This window comes from Megalobrama amblycephala, linkage group LG2 (genome assembly GCF_018812025.1).
Source record: "Megalobrama amblycephala isolate DHTTF-2021 linkage group LG2, ASM1881202v1, whole genome shotgun sequence".
Lineage (NCBI taxonomy): Eukaryota > Metazoa > Chordata > Actinopteri > Cypriniformes > Xenocyprididae > Megalobrama > Megalobrama amblycephala.
The window spans coordinates 11,755,384-11,770,130 of record NC_063045.1 but is presented as its reverse complement, the minus strand read 5'-3'; the positions used below and the strand labels follow the sequence as shown (position 1 = coordinate 11,770,130).

Here is a 14,747-nt window from a genome sequence, read left to right as displayed (position 1 = left end):
TATACTTTGTTTCTGTGAAATTCTGGATGTTTGGTTATTAAATATGGGTCATTGAGTTTGTAGCATTTGCTTTGTGGCAGTTTGTGCTAGCCTTGCAACTTCAATAACATTGTAATGTTTTCTGAACATTGTTTGTTGCTGTGGAGATGAATGAGTTTGACAGACTGAGTGAGATTTAATCGAAAACAGTATTGGATTTCATATCTTTTTATATGTATGACACCAAGATACATTTTAATTATCTATACGATTGCTAAGATGTTGATGGTGGTTGCCAGGGCGGTTGGTGGTTGCTATGGTGATGTTGGTAGAGTGTCTGCTAGTGCGGTTTTATGTGCAGTTGGCGGGTGGTTGCCAGGGCAGTGCTTTATGGTTGCTGAATTGTTCTGTGTTTTGCCATGTAGCTGGTGAGGAAATTGTAGGTGGTCGCCAGGGTGTTGCTGTGTGGTTTCTAGGGTGACTGTGTGGTTTTTTGCTAAGATATTCTGAGCTATATTTTAGAATGTTGCTATGTAGCTGCTAAGGCGTTGTGTGTGTGGTTGCTATGGTGATGTTGTAGGATTTGTTGGAGTGTTCTGAGTGGCTATGCTACTGCCAGGACAATGCTTTATGGTTGCTAAGGTGTGCTGTGGTATGGTAGGAATGATAGCTGGTTGCCAGGGCATTGCTATGTGGTTGTATTTTCTGTAGATTTTAGCGCATTTCTATGGGTTACTGGGGTGTTGCTATGCGGTTGCTAAGATATTCTAAGTGATCTGTCATACATTGATGCAGTTAATTGTTAAAGTTTGTGGTGTGGTTTTTAGTTCATTACTGAGCTGTTGCTAAGACATAGACATTGAATGTGGTTGCCAGGGTGTTACTATGAGGTTCCAAGTGTGTTCTCAGTTTTAGTGTTTAGTTTCTCAAATTTTTCAGTGAGAAGATTGATAATGTTCGCACAAATATTCGTTGTTCTTCTGGGTCTGCTGTTCAAACAGTTACTACAGTAAGCTTTTCTGGCATTTTCCAAATTTACTGCACTACAATCTGAGTTACTCTGCAAACAGATTTCTCGTATGAAAGCTTCCACTTGCATACTTGATCCTATGCCTTGTAGTCTATTTAAATCTTGCTTTAGTCCTTTATGTCCCTCAGTTTTTTGCTATAATAAATGACTCTTTGTCAACTGGTGTGGTGTCACTCCCATTTAAAAAAAGTGAAATTCTGATGTGAACGCTCTTTCAAATTATCGCCCAATTTCAAATCTTCCATTCCTGTCTAAAATCTTAGAGGGTGTGGTTGCGGCCCAACTGAACAATCAATACTATTTCGATACTATTGATCATGCATTGTTACTTAATCGTCTTGAAACTGTATTTGGTTTGTCAGAGACAGTTCTTGGCTGGTTTAGGTCCTTACTGACCGCAGTCAATTTGGTTTTATGAGTGGCTATAGGTCCATGGTTGGTTCTGTACATACTGTATTGGGTCCCTTACTTTTTAGTATGTATATTTATCCACTTGGTCAACTACTAAGATCTCTTGACCTTAACTATCACTTTTATGCCGATGATACGCAGATTTATATCCATTCAAGACCAGGTCAAGATGTGGACGTTGTGCATCTTTCCAACTGTACCAATGAGATCAAGATTTGGATGTTTAATAATTTTCTGTCTTTAAATGGCTCTAAAATGGACGTTATGCTCCTCGGCTCTCCTCATCAACTGCGAAACGCTGGTGGTTCTCTTACTTTGTCTGTTGATGGTGTTGCCTTGGAGTTTCAAAGCAAACTCAAAAATCTTGGTGTCATCTTTGATGCCACGCTGTCATTTGAGCCTTTTGTGCAGAATACGGTTAAGACATCCTTTTTTCACCTCAGAAATATAGCACTTTTATGTCCTATGTTGTCCTTCGCAGTGGCTGAGAGGTTGATAAACTCTTTTGTCTTTTCACGTCTTGACTATTGTATTGGTCTTCTAGCTGGAGTCAACTTCAATATTTACAAAACTCGGCTGCTAGAGTTCTGTCTGGGGTCAGGGCTGGTGATCATATTACCCCTGTCTTGGAGTCTTTGCACTGGCTCCCTGTCAGGTATCGTATTTAAAGTCCTCATGTTAACATATAAGGCTTTGCATGATCTGGCTCCTCAGTACTTGGCTGATCTTTTAATGCCTTACACACCATGTTGAAATGTGCGTTCCTCTTAGAGTGGTTTCTTAGTTATTCCTAAGACACGGCTTCGCTCTAGGGGTGATAGAGCATTTTCTTCTTATGCTCCTAAGCTTTGAAACTCTCTTAACTGACATCAGGGAAGCAAATACATTAGTGACTTTTAAATCTCTTCTCAAAACATTCTATTTTAGGATTGCTTTTACTTGATTAACCATTTTATTTTTTTGCATTTCTTTGTTGTATATCTTTTGTATTTAAAGCGTGTTGATTTCTCTGTTATGTTTTCTTGTAAAGCACTTTGAGAAAGACACTTTTAAAGGCGCTATATAAAATAAATGTATTATTATTATTATTATTATTATTATAGTGCATTATTATTATGCATGCGGTTGCTAACTAGGGTGTTTCTATGCAATAGGGCTGAGTAAAAAAAAAAAAAATCTCTAATTTAATTGATTCTCGTTTTTATGAACTGATATTGATTCTTAAATCTCAAGAATCGATCTTTTAGCTATTTTCAATTGCATGAACAGGATATTGTAGCACGCCTCCCATCCAATGCTTTCTTATTTTTGATATGAAACAATGTATCAGATTTTAAATTATTACTAAATTTAAATAACAAATATCGTTTTGGCGTTCTTTAATCTGGAATGGAAGTTCTCTTTTGCCGCCTCAGTTCAAACGAAACAGCAGCATGAAGCGCACGTGAACCGATCTCTTCCGCGTTACTAATTAACAACGAAATAAACATGAATGACCATCATAAGGTATGTAAAAAAAATACAGCAAAACTTACAGAAATCCGTATCATGTCTCATGTAATCTCTTAATTAGTGTTTCAATAAAACAGCTAACAATGTCACGTGATACATTTACCTCAGAAAAGCTATTCAGTGTTAGTCATATAGAAAAATGAACTCTAAAGAGATACATTTTGCTAATATATGCTCCATATTACAAATTTATTATATAATTGAGTTTTTTCCTTGAGAAAATTACTGTATCTGTTATATATCCAGGTATGAATCGTGAAATTTGTGTCAATACCCAGCCCTACTATGCAGCTGCTAATGTATTCTGAGTGTCATGCATTGCTAAGCAGTAACTAATTTCATTGTGGTTTTTCGTTAAGGTTTTCTGTGTTTTTTTTAGTGAATTGCTGAGCAGTTGCTAAGACATTGTAGGTGATCAGCAGGGTGTTGCTATGTGGTTGCAAATGTGTTCTCACTAGTTTTAGTGCATTTCTATGCTGTTACTAGGGTGTTGCTATGCAGTTACTAAGGTATTCTGAGTGTTTTTTTCATGCATTGCTGTTCAGTTACTAATTTCATTGTGGATTTGAGTTCATTGCTGAGCACTTGTAGGTGGTTTTCAGGGTGTTAAGAGTGGATTTTACTGCATTACTATATGGTTACTAGGGTGTTGCTATGCAATTGGCAAGATGTTCTGAGTGTTTTTTTTTCATACATAGCCATGTGGTAGCTAAGGCTTTCTCTGTGTTTTTTTTGTGAATTGCTGAGCAGTTGCTAAGACATTGTAGGTGGTCAGCAGGGTGTTGCTATGTGGTTGCAAATGTGTTCTCACTAGTTTTAGTGCATTTCTATGCTGTTACTAGGGTGTTGCTATGCAGTTACTAAGGTATTCTGTTTTTTTCATGCATTGCAGTTCCCACTGAGCAAATTACGTCCAGAAGACGTCTTTTTCAGGTCTTGTCTCAGGTTGAAAAGACGTCCACTGAGGGGCCAGAATGAAAGTTTTTATGACGTCTTTTTTGGACGTCTTCTGAACATCCGATATAGACGAACACGCACAATCACCAAAGGAGAAAAATCACAATTTTTAAGCCACCATCGTGGAGATGAGTGTTTGCTTTAGTTGGGCTCTTGACCCTTGCCTTATTAACATTAGAATTTGTTTGGGCTGTTAACTCAGTCATAACAGCCAGACAAGCAAAAAGAAATGATCAGGTGTTGGTTATGTTTTCACATAATCATTGTTTGACCTGAATCGCTGAACTCATCTAGAGCCCAATCTCTGAGTTAGATTTACATTATTGATTACAGCAGCACTGTGATTCTATAGCAGAAGATCAGCTTTATCAATGCGATTCACATGATTTCAGAAAAGGTGTGTTGAACAAAAAAAAAAAAAAGCTTCTAATTTAGGCACACACAGACATCAAGAATCATCCTGTGAATCTCAACAGTGGTGACCATCAAAAAGCATGTTGCAGTGCATTCTGGGAGCAACCAATCAAAATTCATCCATGGCTCCCATCATGCATTGCTGCATGAATAAATTATGAGCTTAATTGTTTTAGTAATTTCCTTTATTCTCATATTTTATTTTGTTCTGTTTATGTGACTTTTTAGTAGCTTGTTTTCTAATGTTCAGAGTTGATCTGTTGATCAGAATATGTTGCTTGTCATCGTTGTTGAGATTCACAGGCTGATTCTTGATGTCTGTGTGTGCCTTAGAGAAATTTTTTTTTTTTTTTTTTGCTCAGAACAACTGTTTGTGAAATCCTTTATATTATATTGATGAAGCAGATCTTGTGCTGTAGAATCACAGTGCTGCTGTAATCAATAATGTAAATCTAACTCACAGATTGGGCTCTAAATGAGTTCAGTGATTCAAGTCTAATAATGATTATGTTAAACATAACCAACACCTGATCATTTCTCTTTACTTGTCTGGCTGTTATGAGTTAACTGCCCAAACAAACTCTAATATTAATAAGGCAAGGGTCAAGAGCCCAACTAAAGCAAACACTCATCTCCACGATAGTGGCTTAAAAATTGTGATTTTTCTCCTTTGGTGATTGTGCGTGTTCGTCTATATCGGATGTCCAGAAGACGTCCAAAAAAGACGTCATAAAAACTTTCATTCTGGCCCCTCAGTGGACGTCTTTTCAACCTGAGACAAGACCTCAAAAAGACGTCTTCTGGATTTGAGTTCATTGCTGAGCACTTGTAGGTGGTTTACAGGGTGTTAAGAGTGGATTTTACTGCATTACTATATGGTTACTAGGGTGTTGCTATGCAATTGGCAAGATGTTCTGAGTGTTTTTTTTCATACATAGCCATGTGGTAGCTAAGGCTTTCTCTGTGTTTTTTTAGTGAATTGCTGAGCAGTTGCTAAGACATTGTAGGTGGTCAGCAGGGTGTTACTATGTGGTTGCAAATGTGTTCTCACTAGTTTTAGTGCATTTCTGTGCTGTTACTAGGGTGTTGCTATGCAGTTGCTAAGGTATTCAGAGTGTTTTTTTTCATGCAGGTGGTTTGTAGGGTGTTAAGAGTGGATTTTAGTTCATTGCTTTATGGTTACTAGGGTGTTGCTATGCACTTGCCAAGTTGCCATGCATTGCTATGTGGTTGCAAAGGTTTTCTCTGTGTTTTTTAAGTGCAATGCTAAGCAGTTGCCAAGCAATTGTAGGTGGTTCCCAGGGCATTACTATGGTTGCAAATGGGTTTTTAGTGGCTTTCTAAGGTGTTCTGACTGTTATTAGCACAGTATTATGCATTTGCTAGTGTTCTGGATGGTTGTATACTGACAAAGAGCCCAACCTCAAGTCTCTGTAATATTCTGGTCTCTAGATTTTGCATGAGTCCCTCTTTAAAGGACTTTTTTTAAATCATCATGCTGTACAAAAACTGTCCAACAATCACTTAGAAAAAAAAGAGGGGTCAATGCCAAAGTTTAATATTTAGCAAACACTCCTAATTATTATGTGGCACAAATACCCTCAAGATAACTGGGATAACATTTTTTTTTTTTTTAAATAATGACCATTTTTAACCTGACGTGCTCATAATTTTGTTTTCTTTTGAAAGTTAACTTTTTATCTCAGTCAGTAGTATCACTATTCAGCAGACAGACACAATAGCAGGAACTCTCAAAGTCTCAAACTGATGACACAGCAGTGGCGCGGAGTGAACGCTGCGGTTTTTAACTATATTGAATGTCTGCTTTCCAATTTCAATCCATTGCAATTCAATAGAATCTAGCTCTTTAAATGACATTTTTATTCTTCTTTTCAACAAGTCTTTTAAATAAAAGTGTAAAAAGACTCTTTAAAGTGAAAAAGAAAAGGAGATAAAAGTTTCTGATTGTTAATCTCTCAAATCTCATTTTTTCACTCCAGTAGCTCAAACTACTCCAAGGTTCGATTCCCACAGGAACTGATAAAATATTCTAGATAAACGTGCTGCTAAATGCATAAATGTCGCTGTTTAAATATCTTGTTTTCTCACAGGTTTCTCACTTTGAATAACAAGGCGACCTCAAATCTAACCCTAGCTCTGCTGGCACTAAATATTTATGTGACCCTTTGAGATAAAGAAAAATTTGCTAATGCTCAATGTACTGTTTTCAAATTCTGCTGAACCCTGCAATCTTGTCAGCTGACAAACATCGACTTCCCAAACCAACATGGAGGCAACGCAGTGGAGGAAATCCGGTGATTTTCCTGTCAGGAAAAGATGTTTTTCTCACCCTTTCTCTAGCTTGAAGCTGCTGTGTGGTCATATCAAAACTCTCTCACTTGGTGTCAAGCTGCTCAACATGCAAATCCTTGAAAGCACATGAGCGAGAAGGTCTGAAGAGGTTTTTCTGGAGATGTTTGAAATTGAGATATCCAGTTGTGTCCTGTGACTGGAGATCGTGGCCGGTCTCAGGAGAGGCATTTCTGTTTGTGTTACATGTTTATCTGACAACTTTTCAGGAGTTTTTCTGGCTTTGAGGAAGCAGACATGTCTTATCTTCTCATTTTGGGACTCACGGTACTGTGGATTATACAGATTCAAGTAAGTTGCATGAAAACTTGTTTGTCTTTAAGTAACTATTTAAATGATTTGTTAAATTGTTGGGACATGTACCATGGTAATACCATTGTATTAACTGAAGGAAAATGGTATTATTGATGGTATTAACTAAAGGAAAATGCACTTAAAAAATACTATGGTATTTTTTGCTTTTGGACCAGGTAGTACTGATTTTTATGTTATTTACGTGATATTCCAAGGTACTTCTATGAATAGAATGGTACACCTCCTAAACAAATTGATATTGTCATGGTATCAGGTCTACTTTTTTTTTTTTTTTTTTTTGTAATTGATCAGTCCACCATGGTATTGAACCTTTACTCTTTTGTGGTATAATTTTAATTTATAATTCTTTATTATATAATTGAGTTTTTTCCTTGAGAAAATTACTGTATCTGTAATATGATATGTATAAAGTAATATGTAAACGCCTTGTAAAATGTGGCAATACCATGGTACATTGCTGATGCTAGAAGATATATTGTACTTTGATCTAAACTATGATTATAGATAGTTTGATAGACAGATTCGAGTAAGGTGTGTGAAAAGTGGAGTCTACATCTTTAAGTAACTATTTAAATGAGTTGTTAAAAGTTGTACCATGCACCATGGTAATATCATGGTATTCATTGAATGACCATGTATGAATATGCACTTTTTAAATAGTACTATGGTATTTTTGTTTTTGGACCATGGTAGTACCAATTATTATGGTATTTACATGGTACTTCACAGCACTTCCTTGAATACCGTTTTTGGTATTTTTAGTAACTGATCACTGTACCATGGTACTGACCCATTTCTTTTTTGTAAGGGTGGTATAATTTTAATTTACAATACTAATAATAATTAATTTATATATTTCTTGGACATGTACTATGGTAATACCATGGCTTTCTTTGAAATACTATGTAAATACCTTGCAAAAAGTAGGGGTACTATGGTACATTGCTGATATCAGATGATAATACCATGGTACTTTGATTTATACTAGGGCTATATAGCTGTGATTATTGGAAACATCCCATGGTATATTTCCAAAGAAAGATAATATTACCATTGTACCTCTAATAAGTACAAGAAGGTTTACATATATATATATGGTATCTGAATATGGTACCATAAGAATCTTATAATAATAAATATTAATTTTGGGGGGGGAGTTGTACCATGATAATACCATGGTATTTTTATATTAATACTATGGTAAATTAATATGCAAAACATCTGAACTCAACATACCCAGATAGCATCTGGATGTAGGCCACTTCAGGCACTGATGTTGGCTGCTTTCTGGCCCGTGAGAAAAGTCCAGGGTTAGAATAAAAATAAACTGTGACCCACATTAGGGTCAGGTTTGGTTTATTTGCTTTGTTTTTGGCTGACTTGGCTATGCTGTGACCCGCTTGTGGCCCAGATCTGGCAAACAGGAGCAGAACGCCATTAAAGTAGTACCATTATTCCACAAGGTATGTGGGCCGGATCTGGGACAAAATAGTTTTGCTAACTGGCTATCAAAGTTTCATACTGTTATCATCACTAAAACATACCACACGAAGAGGATCTGCATTGAAAGATTAGATTTTTGCATAAACCTCTTATTTTTTGTTCCATTAACATGTTTTTAAAAATGTTTATGTGATTTGTGCACCTCACAGTACCAGTCTTGCATTCTTATTTGCGAGCCACATTTTTGTTTCTGTCATTCCAGGCCGCCTCTAATCGCTGCGATGCACCTGTTACAGTCCTGAACAAAACTCCCTGCACATCGTGCGCGGCTGCCGCTGCCGTCGTCTGCCCGCGAGGGTTCAGGAAGATCAACAAGAACCCCGAATTCTGCAGGTGTGTGATCATCCAGGTTTTACTTTCCGTTCGTTCAGTATGTTAGTGTCTAATGTGTACTGTCCTGTTTCAGATATGTGGTGGAAATCGGGGATCGTCAGGTAGAGCAACAAGGGTGCGCTCATACCTGTCAGGGGGTTACGACAGTCCAAAAGTGCTGTCCAGGCTTTTGGGGACCCCTGTGCTTGCGTGAGTTACAATGACATCAAAAACGTTTGGACATTTAAGATACACATAAAAATGCATGAATCGCTTTATATGAAATATATAGGTATATGTAATATATTTAAGTCCTTACACTTTTTCGGGTCACCGTATATCAGTTTCTCCTGTACTATACTAGCCAAGTACAGTGATATCACTTACTGGTTAAATGTCTGAGCTGGTAACCCAAAGACTGCAGGTTCAAATTTACTTTAAGTTGCTTTGGGTAAGAAAGTATCTACTATGTGATGAATTTCCTAACCAGTCCTGTGTGTTTCTCCAGCTTGCCCTAGCTGGTCAGGAAAGATGTGTAACGGTTATGGTACATGTGAATCTGGAGAATCAGGAAATGGCACCTGTGTTTGTAATGTAAGTCCATCTTCTTATGTTCTTTTACCTTGATTTTACATTTTTATGTTAAAATAGATGCTTTATTTATTTATTTCAATTTTATTTAAATAAGCTTTGCTAGGGTAAGTAATAACACAAAACAAATGATAATAATAAAATAATAATTAATAAAAAAACAATAGAGTTACCTTTTTAAATCATAACAGTTATGTTCCTCTACTTAAATTCCTCTACAACAAATTTGGTTTTGGTTGGTTTATTTATTTATATATTTGCTTTAAAAAACTGAGTTATGTTGCCACTTCAATTAATATAATTAAATTAAAATAACAATAATAATAATGTATAATAAATTGTTATTTTTTTAAATATGAGTTATGTTCATCTACTTGAATGTTGTTAATTTTATGTAAAATTTTGGTTGAAATAAAGAAACGAATTAATTAATAAACAAGCATTAATTATATTTACAGTAGTGGCCAAAAGTGATGTCCGGCTTAGGAAAATTGACGACTTCTCCCTTTATTCAAATATTATTAAAATGTATTGAAGGTTTTGTAAGCATATTGCGTAGTTGTGCTTGGAGTCAGTTGTTTTAATTATAACGCAATGAAACATGCCAAATTGTGCGACATAATTTTTGGCCAGGCTGTCAAACTAAGAAAATGTGAACACATACAAAAATGAGAGAACCATAAATATATTAATAACTGATTATGTTGTAGTCAATTTATGCTTTTTCTTTGAGCTTTTTGTTTTTCAGTGCATTTTATCTTGCAGTAAAATAGAATTTATATAAGTAAATAAGTTATATAATTTATTTTGTAGTAAAATAAAAACTGTAGCTGTAGTTTGCCTTTTTTTGCTAAAGATAAATACCTTAATTACATTTAGTTTTTTCTTCCCACAAATTTATAGTATTTTAAAATATATAAAACATTTTCCTCATATTTTGATGGTTCATTCAAACTTGTGGGGTTGTTAACAGGGTATCCGCGGGTCCTTAAAAAGTCTTAAAAAGTCTTAAATATATTTTTCCTAATAAAAGGCCTTAAAAAGTCTTAAAATGTCTTAAATTCAGATTGGATAGGTCTTAAATATTTTTCGTTGCATTACCGCAAAAATGATTTATGTATGTTTTATGTTTTCTAATACGTCCCCGACGGAATGGGCCAGAGCTGGAGAGCGCAGCTCATGGTTGCTTAGTAACGGAAGACGCCACCGCAGCGCCCGAGCGCTTTGGAAAGGAGAAAGCGGCGCCGACGCGTTTTCCATGCGTTTTTAGACGCGACATATGAACGGTTCCTAAAAGAGTTCAAATGGGTCAACGTGCCAAATGCGAGTAGAATCAGCGCTGAAATGTGTTCGGTAACTTTTTATGAATGGTGGTGGGAATTTAATATAGGCCTATAATTTGCAACGGCTGTGATGTAATTATATAAATAATAGTCTGAAGGTGCTGCATGTTTGCTGTAGCAGTGGTGTTTTCATTTTCCATTCACTGTAAATGCTACTTTGTTTGTGACGTTTAAATTTGCATTTGGGAATGCAATATTAGTCATTAGAATCATTTATAATTCTGTTGTTGTTTAAGAGAAGTTTCAGTGTCACATGATTCTTCAGAAATGCTGATTTGCTGCTCAAGAAACATTCACTATTTATATTATTAAGGTTAAAATGCAGTTTTTGCTGCTTAAAATTGTTGTGGAAATCCAATTTAAACATCTGTGGTAAGATTTAAAAAATAGAAAAATGAATACTTTAATTCATCATACTTTAAAGTGATAAAGTGAGTGAAGAGTGAAGACATTTAAAATGTTACAGAATATTTCTATTTAATAAATACTTTAATAAATAATATATTTGATAAATACATGTAATATAATTTCAAATAAACGCTGTTCATTGAACTTCCTATTTTTCAAACAAATATCACCATTTCCACAAAAATATGAAGCAGCACAACTGTTTTCAACATTGATAATCAGAAATGTTTCTTGAGCATCAAATCAAATTGTAATAATTTCTGAAGGATCATGTGACACTGAAGACTGGAGTAATGATGTTGAAAATGATCACAGGAATAAATTACATTTTATAAAATATTTTTTATAAAATATAGAAAACGTTTTTTATTTGTAAGGATATTTCACAATGTTGCTGTTTTTACTGTATTTTTGATCAAATAAATGCAGCCCTGATGAGCAGAAGGGACTTATTTTAACATCAATAATTGTTTCCAAACATTTCGCAGGTACTTTAATAATAACAATTCTATTAATACATTTAATATATATGTATTAATGTACAATAATTATTTAATATACATGTGTATATATATGTATGTATGTATGTATGTGTGTGTGTGTGTGCGCATGCGTTTCCATCGCAGGTTTGGTCTTAAATTTCATGTAAGGTGGTATTAAAAAGGTCTTAAAAAGTCTTAAATTTAACTTAATTTAATTTAAATCTGCAGATACCCTGTGTTAAAAACAAATATCCCCTCTGGACAAGTAAAATGTAAATGTACTAGCACACTAAATAACTAAATAAATAATTTATAGTAAATTAGAGGTACCTTTTTAAATGTTATGTTCTTCTACTTCAGTTTTATGTAACACTTTTTTGCTGAAATAGATGCTTATTTATTTATTTAAATATGTATGGTTCAGGGCCATTTGTAACTTATAATAATAGTAATAATAATCATCATCATCATCATCATCAACAATTTTTCAGGAAGGATATACAGGTTTTGCATGCCAGAACTGTTTGAATAAGAATGCCTATGGAGACCACTGCCTTTCAGGTCTGTTATTTGTACGACAATAATTTCTGATCGCATAAGCTAATAATCATCATTTTCAAAGATAAAACGGTCTAATTGTAAAACTATTATAGAGTGCAGTTGTGTGAATGGAAAGTGTAATTCAGGACCTGACGGGGACGGAGAATGTTACTGTCAGCCGCCATTTTCAGGACCAAAGTGTGATAAAGGTAATTTAAGTTAATCTACCCGTGTCACATTTTTCATAAAATATATACAAATACTTCTGTTAAATATCATTATGTTTAATCACACATTTGTTCTTTTCCTCTGCAGTTTCTACATCTTGTTCAAACTGCCCGGCCTACTCGTACTGTAAAGGAGAGGATGCAGGTGCCGTGTGCGAATGTCTGCCGGGATACAAAAAGATCGGACAAATGTGTATAGGTACTTTCCTGATTTAATGTTATATTTAGTGTATGTTTTGTGTCGTGTTTTGCAAATGCTTTTAAAGGTACACTATGTAACATTTATTTTGTTCAAAATTAATCAAAATATAAATAATGAGTCAATACATCGTCAATCTTTCCTCCAAAATGTGTTTTTGTCTTAACCTGATTCACTAGGGTTAGAGTATTATAAGTGTTTATATTTTAGACCTGATGGGATGGATTTGCAGGAAATTGCATACATGCGTCACTCACCTGTGCATATCATATCTGACTTTGACGTGTGTATGGTGTGGGAGTGGCATAGGTTTGTTGTCACAACGAGCACGAAAGGTGGACATAAAGCATTCTAAATCTGGAATCAACTGTGTTAAACAAAAGCCAAACAGAGGAGAGTCTGCTGGCAAAAAGCGATTGCGACAGAGCTCGTAATAAAACAAGAATCAACATCGGCTTGGCTTTTTGGAGTTGGTGAGAACTGAGGGATTTGAAATGTTGATGCATGTAGATGGTGTTTTTATTATTTAACAGTTGAGTAAAGTATTTTATTGAACAGATGAATTGCCATATGTAGCTCTCTAGTGGATTTCATTGTAAAGCAGTATCTGTTGTGTAGGGTCATATCATTATGGTTGTGGCACTGTGCTGGTATTTATTTTCAAGGAAGTACCGTTGTAATGAGAAATCAAGTCCCCCCCAGAAATCGGGTCTCCTTTAGGACCCAGGTGATAATGCCTGACCAAAACTTCACTATGATGTTTATTACATTAAATGCACAAACAACATGCTTGAAATATAAAATGAATGCCTATATATTGCATAATAAAACAAACTGGAAACAGATATAGAAAGCAAAAAACATACCTAATTTAATATAATCTAAGCTAGCAGGATAATCGGGTAGATGCTAGCATGCTATGCTAGTACATAAGCTAACTAAAAAACTGTAAGAAAGAGAAATGCTTGATTTCACAACCTATAGCTTCTGTTATGTAGTATATGAACTATGTCATTTAAGAGACATTAATGGTCATTATAATGCATTTTAAACTCATAACATGATTTTGTAGGAATTATAATCATGTGCTAAAAATACTACCCATTAAAAGTCTGTTGAACCATCCGGGATCACTCGGGGTCCTAAAGGATTCCTGGGGGGGTTCGATTTCTCACCCACACTGTGTCTTTGGGTAAAGCTACAGTAACATCTTCAGCTAGCTTGTTGAGATCCTTTCCATCTAAACTGGTTATATCTCTTAAGCCTAGTAGTGCATGTTTTATGAGCAGTATGATGACTATATTCATCCGCACAGTCACGCAGAGCCGAAGCACAACCAAAACAAAGTTCTTCCGCTGAATGCATGCAGTTGTGTTTTTAACCGCTAGAGGGCCAAAATTGACATAGTGTACCTTTAAATGCAGAAGAGGTGAGTTCCTATCCATCATCTCTTTCTATATTGTCCCAGGTGTGTGTTCGCCCGGGATTTGTGACGTGAACGCTAAATGTTCATTTAGTGTCGGGAAGTTTCAATGCGAGTGTGAAGAGGGATTCAAGGGAGATGGCAAACGCTGCGTTCCCATCAACCCCTGCGATACTAATAACGGAGGCTGTCCTGTGGAGTCCACCCTCTGTGAATTTACAGGCCCAGGGAAGGTGAGCAATGCATTGTGGGATAGAAACTGAAGCTAATGTAGAATTCAATGTTGTTTGTTATATGAGCTTTGTGTGTTTCCTCCCCAGTCGAAGTGTGTGTGTTTGCCCGGATATGAGTCATCCGACCCGTCCAAGGGCTGCACGCCAAAGCCTGTCTGCACACAAGGTTCATGCCACAGGAGTGCCCAGTGTGAAGTGAACTCGAACGGCTCACCCAGGTCTGTCCCGGTGCTTCCCCCACGATAACATGACAAACCCTGTGTCTCAATCAGCTCCCTAGCCCCCTAGGTCGTGAATCAGTATATCATGAAAATGAATGTGGCCGACTCCCTGATCAGTGTCCTAACTACTGAACTAGGGAGCTGATTGAGACACACCCAAAGGCAACTTTCACTTCCTTCAGTGGCACTCTTTTGACTGAGAGAATCTCACGAAACCTGTCCAAAACTTGTCCAGGTCACACAAAATCTGAAGAAAAAACAAAAAACATATTAAACA

General features: G+C 35.9%; 1 protein-coding gene across 3 annotated transcripts in view; it reads left to right on the top strand.

Moving 5' to 3' along the window:
- Window positions 1-6,288: 6,288 nt before the first annotated feature.
- stab1 (stabilin 1) overlaps window positions 6,289-14,747 on the top strand; it is a 53,727-nt gene continuing 45,268 nt past the window's right edge. The window contains exons 1-10 of one of the 3 annotated variants that reach the window (XM_048182665.1): window positions 6,289-6,754; window positions 6,883-6,964; window positions 8,694-8,824; window positions 8,898-9,013; window positions 9,312-9,397; window positions 12,119-12,188; window positions 12,281-12,376; window positions 12,483-12,593; window positions 14,062-14,249; window positions 14,337-14,467. In XM_048182665.1, the coding sequence (XP_048038622.1) occupies window positions 6,911-6,964; window positions 8,694-8,824; window positions 8,898-9,013; window positions 9,312-9,397; window positions 12,119-12,188; window positions 12,281-12,376; window positions 12,483-12,593; window positions 14,062-14,249; window positions 14,337-14,467 (983 nt within the window). In that variant the 5' untranslated portion in view covers window positions 6,289-6,754; window positions 6,883-6,910. Of the gene's footprint in view, window positions 6,965-8,693; window positions 8,825-8,897; window positions 9,014-9,311; window positions 9,398-12,118; window positions 12,189-12,280; window positions 12,377-12,482; window positions 12,594-14,061; window positions 14,250-14,336; window positions 14,468-14,747 lie in introns of all 3 variants that reach the window. The other 2 variants (XM_048182664.1, XM_048182666.1) reach the window with 2 other exon arrangements.